General features: G+C 40.0%; 1 protein-coding gene across 1 annotated transcript; it reads right to left on the bottom strand.

The window, feature by feature from the left end:
- Window positions 1-1,142: 1,142 nt before the first annotated feature.
- On the bottom strand, window positions 1,143-8,556 carry LOC140747287 (myotubularin-related protein 9). The gene is made up of 10 exons (XM_073079614.1): window positions 8,296-8,556; window positions 7,210-7,463; window positions 6,393-6,591; window positions 5,769-5,925; window positions 5,376-5,489; window positions 4,965-5,086; window positions 4,230-4,336; window positions 3,183-3,400; window positions 2,636-2,818; window positions 1,143-2,130 (listed from the first exon to the last, which is right to left on the bottom strand). Exons 1-10 carry the CDS (start codon window positions 8,440-8,442, stop codon window positions 1,964-1,966), a joined length of 1,668 nt encoding a protein of 555 aa, XP_072935715.1. The 5' UTR covers window positions 8,443-8,556; the 3' UTR covers window positions 1,143-1,963.
- Between the last annotated feature and the right edge of the window lie 113 nt (window positions 8,557-8,669).

The following is an 8,669-nucleotide window of genomic DNA, read 5'->3' as shown; positions in this document are numbered from 1 at the left end:
GGAAGGCAATGTATATTTCATAATATTCATGCGTTTGGGCCTAGAAGGGTAACAAGGTAACATTATAATAAGACTACTAGAGGCGCACGTTAGTCGGCGGGTCACGTGTGGCTATTGTGATATATTAATATATCGTTTCTGTTGTTTTAATAAATTACAATAGAGACAAACGTGGGTCGCCAGGGTGACCATAACATTAGAGCACGCGTGAGTCAGACGGGATGACATCGAAAATTACATTACAGGCGCGTTCGGCTTAACCGGGGTAACACATTGATGTCACAACATAGTCGCACGTGTATCTTGCCGCTCCTATTCCCGGTCGACTGCCGCGGGTGGGTCAACCAACAGAGACGCGACGCTTGATCGGTAGAATGTGTTCATATATCACATCAGAGACACGCTATATCACCCGAGACTAATAAGTTAATACAAAATAAACACATGTTCAAGTCAACTGGGGTAACGAGATGATACACCATACCGAATACACGCGTGAGTCAGTCGGGGTGACGAGAATTTCAGTGGAGGCGCGTACGGATCGACCGCAGTAACACGGGGACACTCCACACCACATACAACAAACAACAAAGTCGCACATGTATTTGCCGATCCTACTCGCATCCGGCTGTCGCGTGTGGGTCGACTGGGTGACACAATGACGTCACAAGACAGTCACGTCTATATCTTGCCGGTCTACTCTCTCTCGGTAGCCGCGGGTACGTAGTACTGCGCGACGAGGTCGCACAACTCGCGGCGCTGCTGCTGCACGCGCGACTCCGTGCGCGTCTCCACCAGCCAACGGAGATATAGCTCTGGGATACGTCACTATACGACCGGAGTAGCGAAGGGGTATACTACAATAGACTAACTGAGACGCTTGACGCTTGACCGGTATGATGTATTGGTATATCACATAAGACACACTCGTGGGTCAACCGAGCTTAATATGTTACTACACCACACTAAACACGCACCTGAGTAGACGTGGTAAATCGGAATGATGAGATAACGCTTTGAACACGCGTCCGGGTCAACCGGGGTAACGATGATACACCATAACACATACACACGGGGGTCAGTCATGGTGATATACTGAGATTGACACTATAGGTGCGTACGGGTCGAATGGGGTAACACCATAACACAGTCGCGCGCGTATCTTGCCGGCTTCTACACGCGTTCAGCTGTCGCGTGTGGGTCGACCGGGGTAACACATTGGTACGACACAAGATAACACGGTTGCACGTGTGTTTGCCAGTTCTACTCGCGGTTGGAGCACGCGTGACACTTCACAGCACAGTCGCACATATATCTTGCCGCTTGCCGTATTATTGGTCGGTCGGTGGCGGTACGATTCTGCTCCTACTGTTGGTCGGTGGGTGCGTGTGCGTAGTACTGCGCGGCGAGGTTGCACAGCTCGCGACCAGCTCCTGCGCGCGCAGCTGCTGCTCGCGCGACCCCGTGCGCTGCTCTACCTATTAACTGCTTTATGATAATGTCAATGTACAACTACAGACCAACAGAGACGCGAGTCTTGACCGGTGGATTGTGGTCATATATTACATCGAAGAGACGCGTACATCAACTGAGTTCAATATGTTAATACACCACACTAAACACATATCGGATCAATTGGAGTAACGAGATGATACACCATACCAAATACACGCATGAGTCAGTCCGGGTCATATATCGAAATTCACACAGAAAGCGCGTGCGGATCGACCAGAGTAACGAGATGATACACCATACCAAATACACATGTAGGTCAGTCGAGGTGACATTGAGAATTACACTACAGGCGCGTTCGGGTCAACTGGGGTAACACAGAGACACTCCACACCACATCCACACACTATCGCGCGTGTATTTTGTCGGTTATACTCGCGGTTGGAGCACGCCTGGGGTTCGATTTGGGTAAGACTCCTCAACACAGTCGCCCGTATATCTCCCGCTCCTACTATTGTTCAGTGGGTGCGTGTGCGTAGTACTGCGCGGCGAGGTCGCACAGCTCGCGGCGCGCGGCCAGCGCCTGCGCGCGCAGCTGCTGCTCGCGCGCGCGGATGGCGCGGTACTGCTCCTCGCGCGACTCCGTGCGCTGCTCCACCAACCAACGGAGGTATAGCTCTGCAATGTACGATACAATAGGAATTACGGACAAAGTCGGGGTACTGTACGATAAAGTAGGAATTACGGGACAGTTTCATAATAATATATTTTCACGCCATTATTGCTTCACGAAACTCTGGAGAGAGCATGCCTGACAACTAGAGCGTAAAACCCGAGTCGAGCCCCGATTTAAGGCTTTATAAGTTGCTTAAACATTGAGTCAAAAATGCTTAAGTTAACTTACACCCAAGTCAACTTAAGCATTTTTACAACACTATTTATCAACTCATTTCTGTCTATCTGACCGCAATCTTAAATTGAGAAAAGTTTTGGCTTTAAACCAACATAGTAGTCAAATGTAGATTGGTAAGCTTTTCGATTTCATATCTATATAATTTTGATATGTTTATGAATCCTTGTACATGAACTACCAGACATGTAATTGTCTGGCAATATTTTCCTTCACCATTAAACCAGTAATGATTATCTTCTTAACTATAAACTACTAAAACATTAACATTACCTTCCCAAATAACATAGCTCATTGGCGCTACGGACGGCCAAATAACATTGGGCGTAGGTTCATATAGCGGGTTGAGGTACGTAGCCAATTCATCCGGCTGGTTTATCCAGGACCATATGCTCGTAGTCTGGTCGTACACACCGCGGGTCTGGCGTTCTTGGTCGCTATCGCATAGAAACGTACCTGTAATAATATTTTAGAAAAATATTAAGAGCTTATCGGGAAAATGTATGGTATTGTAGATATATCGTTAAGATAAATCAAGTAATAATTTTATTGATCACACCTCAAGAACAAATTGAGTTTGTTGGAAAATATCTCTTAAAATTATCGATATTAGATACAAACCAATAATACCGAACAAATAAAACTCGCAATTCAATTTCCGATCCACAATTTGACAGGTTTTAGACGTTTAAAAACATCAATGCCGTGATTCAGAATACATACTTGTGGCGCCATCTCTTGACGAGTCATCCAACTCGCCACAACAATCACTCACCGAACTTACCTAGCAGCGGGAAGGTCGCACACAGGGTGCACTCACCGAACTGGCTGGCGTACGCGTGCTCGTACAGCGCGACGAGGTAGGCCTGGCGGTACTCGAAGCTGCAGGGGAACTGCTCGAGGAACTGCCGCACGCAGTCGAGCAGCAGCGGGAAGGCGGGCGCGGCGCGCGGCTGCGCACCGAACGGTCCGCAGCGGAGTCGGCTGCCGAACGGGTGGCCCGCTTGCAGCCACTCGCGTTCTATCAGCGCTTGTAAACTGTCGACAGGTGTTTGAAGTGTAACTCGTAGGCGATAACGCTATAATCTATAAGTTTAACTAGCATTCCCTGTGCCGGAGGTACCGTGGACACACACATAGACAAATACACAAACACGCAGACCCAGGAACAGAAATCTAAATTCATCATTTAGATATCTGTCTGGCCGGGAATCGAACCCGGGACCCTTTGCGCGTCAGTCCAGTATGGCGACCGCTCCGCCATGCGGGTCGTCGCCAAGTGGATGAGATAAGGATAAATGTTTTTGTCATGTGATCCTGTAACTGTTTTACTTTCATTACGTATAACGTACTATACGGAACTTATTTTTTATGAAAACAACCTACACCAGAAGGATATTTTTTTTAGTTTTATGAAAACAGTTTAAAAATAAAATTAATATTAAGTAAGTGTAATTTTATTTTATAATAATGTCTTAAAAAAGTGTTCAAATGTTCACATAAACTGAATAAAAGGTAACTGACACAAACAATTAGAAAATACGCTATATTTCATACTGGCATTACAAAACAATAGTTATTCCTAACACGATGATAAGAGTAACCCATGCAGTATACTAACATAGAATGTGTTTATTACACATCGAAATATGACGTCATACGGTATCACTTATTTCTAAATACACACAAACACTAAATGTAGATGTATTATACGTGTCAGACAGCTTAAGCAAACCAATAAATAATAAAAATATATTTTATTTCATCTGGTCATCATCTATGCTATCTAACTAAACATGGTCTTACTTGAGAAATGTATTACCAACATATGTAAAATAAATCATGTAACAAATTCATATATGCTCACCCTCTTACAGTCCGGCAGTCAGGGTTAAGAATTATTTGTACTAAGGAACACACGAGTAACGTCGCGTCCTCACCACGGGTTCCGTGAATGAGAACTGGTTCGGCTTTCTGTAAACAAAAGGGTAATTATAATTTTTACTACGCTTTTATTAGCATGACCTGCATGTATGTAGGTATGTAACAGGATATTTGAACTAGATTTTTACCTACTTTGAACTGTGGGATATAAAAAGTGGCATCTGCTGCCCATGGATATAACAATGACAGATTAGATTAGATTCCTATCTGAGGTCGGCCACAGCGCCGCTACCCCTGACGCCTGAGCTGAAATGCCTCATAAAAGTATGTCTCCCTTACCACACCCTTCAAACTAGCACACAACAGCGCTTAACATTCCTGTTATTAGCCAGAAATTGGTGTGGCGGTAATGTCATCAGAATTGCACCACAGTTTATTGTGATAGGTTTACGACATTAGGAGCAAATTACTACTTAAATAATTATAGTTTAAAAAAAAACACGCTAAAATCGAAAGAAATAGTTAATCTTGACGATCCTGATGAGAGGAATAGGATAAAATTACTAAAATCGTGTATGGTTCTTGATAAGTGTTCAATATTTTAAATTAATCGGACCGTTCAAAGTGGATAAAATCGAGTTCAAAGATTCCGTTACATACATACATACATACAGGTAAAGGTGTGGTAAAAATGACATCTTTTTTAATCTAAACGCACCTGATGTATGTGCTGAGCGACGATGCAAGCAGTGTGGAGAGCGTTCCGAACGGATTCGGGCCAACCGCAGGACTCCAGTCTCGAGATCCACTTGTCACTCGATATATCGCGGTCGACACAGGCTGCAATTTATAAAAACATCATTACGTTAATGTATGTTGTAAGAGCCAAACTCCAATTATAATAGTGATTAATTTTGTAGTAAAAATCCAATAATTAAAGAGTTTTATAGTTATCGAGAGTTATTAAATTTATAATCAATATTAGTGTTTATTAGAAGTTCAATATTACTGTTTATTTTTCACCTGAACCTGATATATGAAAGAACATTTAAACTGATATAACATTCATCTAGTAAAGTATATTTCTACCTCTAATTAATATGGATAGAGAAATGAAAAAGTTCGGTACCTTCAATTAGTTTAGAAAAACTTTCTAACAACTGTTGTTGGTTGTCCACATCGTCCATAGATCTGTTGTATATTTTCCACTGTGAATAATTTGCAGCACTCTCTGTCCCACCACCTGTCAACAGGTTTTCTTTAATATAATTACGAATGTATAGTCAGCGCCAAACTGCTAGTCCATACTGAAGTTGTTGTGAGCAGGTGCGATCATACAATTTGCTATGGCGACGCGATTCATATCTATATTCAGAGCGGACAAGCAGTTTTACGCGGACTATGCAGTATTTTTAAATTACAAAAATACAGATAGGTCAACAATCATTAAAATGCAGTTAGGCCACTCTGGTTCTAGCAGGCTCTATATATAAGCTTTGCCTAATAGGTATATAAACTTTACCTTTATTCTGCTGCTGTGATATAGCATTAGAACTCCTCAGGTCGTATATGATACCCTTCATGCCGGCGTTGACGACAGTGTTCAGTATCGCTTCGTCAGGTCGACATCGCCGATGCTTTGGTCCGTATAGTGGTTGACCCGCGCGGAGTAATACTGCCTGAAATCAAGACAAAAAGGGTTAAGAGAAACTTGAGAGGGGAAAAGAGAACTGAAATAAAAAGGGTTTTTTAGATTGTACTTTTAGCTTCAGAGAATGAGACTATTTTTCGATAATCCATCACTCAGATCCATCTACATATTACTTTACGGACTACATATGACTTTGAGCACTTATGATATTTGAGGGTGGTAGAATCCTTTGTGGTTGGAGGCTCCATTGCTACACCTATTTCTGCTTAATACTTGTTGTGTGCTTAGTATGTCTATACTTATCCAAAATTGTTTCCAAGTTTGTCTTCAGGGATGCATTTGTGGTCAACCTCAGGTAGTAATCTAATCATATCTGTGGTTGATTACAGAGGCAGCCGTAGCCACTTATCAACAAGTGGACACCATGCCTATTAACTGATTTAACAAAAAAAATACATAATATATATTGATATGAAATATTACAAATACCCTCACCCCATTATTATGCCTATACGACAAGACCGGAAACCTGCCACCTTGCCTGAATGTGGCAGCAGCTGCTAGTGTCTCATCATCTATGCTCTTAGGCACCACTACTGCCTTGCCGTAACTGGCACAAACTGAATAATTCTGGTTCACGCGCGAAACACGCCATTCTTCCGATGCTAACACTTTGGTGAATTCTCCTTCAATACTGAAATTTAGGATGCATAATTGTGTAAAAAAAATCTTTGTGATTACTCAAGTATAGGTTTAACAATTAGATAACAAGGTTGGGAAGCTAGTAAAGGTATCACTGCCATACTACACTGCTATTTCTAGTGTGATCACCTGGTCTGTGTTTCAGTGGAAGAGTGTTGGTATCAGCTGACATGCATATGAGGATACCATCTTATTCCTTAAGAGAGACAACTGAACTGTGATCGACATATCAATAAACTTGTTCTACATGGAGTTTGTAGTTAAATAATTTGTAATATTAAATAAAGTTTATGATAATTTTATATTATACTAGCAGACCTGGCAAACGTTGTGTTGTCATTTAAATGAAAAATGTTAAGGGTGAACAACCCTTATCACTTAGAAAAAAAATTGCTGATTCTCAGACCTACTGAATATGCAAATTAAATTTGGTGGAAATCGATAAAGCAGTTTTGGAGGAGTATGGTATGTAACATTGTGACACGAGAATTTTATACATAACATTTGTAGTGCAATATTGCAAAGCATCTGTCTGACCATAATCTTATGCCTCTTCTAAAAATAATTACATGTGGAATATAAAAAATTGGGCTATTATAAAAATACTCACCTGTACAATGTATACCCATTTTCCATAATAGGATGCATGTGTCTATAGAAAAATGGATAGAAGAGGCTTGGATCCTGCAAGCTTGACAGGTTCTCAAGTGTTTGCGCAACCTGATGTAGCTCTGTAGTGCTCCCTATGTCCAGTTGGAATATCCTCAAGTCCTTGCATTTCAGGAACAATGACCCTCCCTGGGTTATGCCGCCACTTATTTTGTTTTCTTTTTTCTCTATAGCATCTATGTTTTTGTGTAGCAGCTATAAAAAAAAGCAATTAAATTGAGTATTACTTCTAGTGAAGTAGGTTGAAAAAAGGTTTCTACAGTTAAATAATATTAGTATGAATTATCATACTGATTACAGATTGCCTATGTTTTTCAAATTAACAGAAGATTATTTGCTTATAAAATTTTATTCTAGGCTGTAAATAACTTTAAAGTCTACAATAGAAAAAAAACTACTGATTTATTTTGATGCATTTAATATAGTGGAATTTTATTATAAATCTTTTAACATTGTATAGTTAATTTGTAGTTTATAAAATTTAGTATTACATAAGCCTTAATCTATGTTTATCATATATACAAGAATTACTAGATGAAGTATTCATAAACTCATTAACAAATTCAAATATAGGTATTTAAGGTATTGCTTTTATTAAAGTTGTTATTACATTTATGAACAAATTAGTCACAGTATTGTTGTTCTATTGTAATTTATTTTGTATATAGCATGTTAATCAACAATGTAATTAACCATATATAAACTGCCATGAAAAGTAAATTTACTTATTTACAAGTATTTACAGAAATTAAAAAGGGAGGGATTGCCTAGTAGTTTGAAATTTGACCTGTTGTACTAGAGGTCCAGTGTTTGAATCCCAGGCATGTACTTGTGAAAAAACAAACATACCTGGAGTCCAGGAAAAAAGTTCTTAAAGGTGCGAGAAGTTTACTTATCTACACTTGGGCATCTGTGGACTATAGCCCTCAGCCCATCTCTTTATAACAAGAGTCCCATGCCCAGCAGTGGGGCAAAAATATCTTTATAGTAATGAAAAATTCTAGAAGTTTGAATAAACATTATTTACCCATAATTCGCGTACGCCTTCTTTTCTAGAACTCAAAATCAAGTGGTGTCCTGTGATACACACTGTACCATCCACATTCTCCTGACGTGGATATTTAAGTATCACTCCGTCTAACTTGTTAATTGATATAAGATCGATAAATTCCATCTGACTGGCTTCTGGATACTAGAAAATAGGTATTTTCATCTTTTATCAAAAATGATAGTAATTATACCTATGTCGATTCTTTGAAAATATTTTTTTAATATTCATTGACAGATAGTTTAAATTATATTGACCATATTGAGTCAATATTATTGACAGATAATGACATATTGACGAGAATTGACTGGTCTTACCATGCAAAAATATAATAATAAATCTTATTATATTTC

This window comes from Epargyreus clarus, unplaced genomic scaffold (genome assembly GCF_041222505.1).
Source record: "Epargyreus clarus isolate Ecla_fem2 unplaced genomic scaffold, WU_Ecla_fem_2.2 ptg000014l, whole genome shotgun sequence".
Classification (NCBI taxonomy): domain Eukaryota; kingdom Metazoa; phylum Arthropoda; class Insecta; order Lepidoptera; family Hesperiidae; genus Epargyreus; species Epargyreus clarus.
This window is presented reverse-complemented; position numbering and strand designations above follow the sequence as displayed.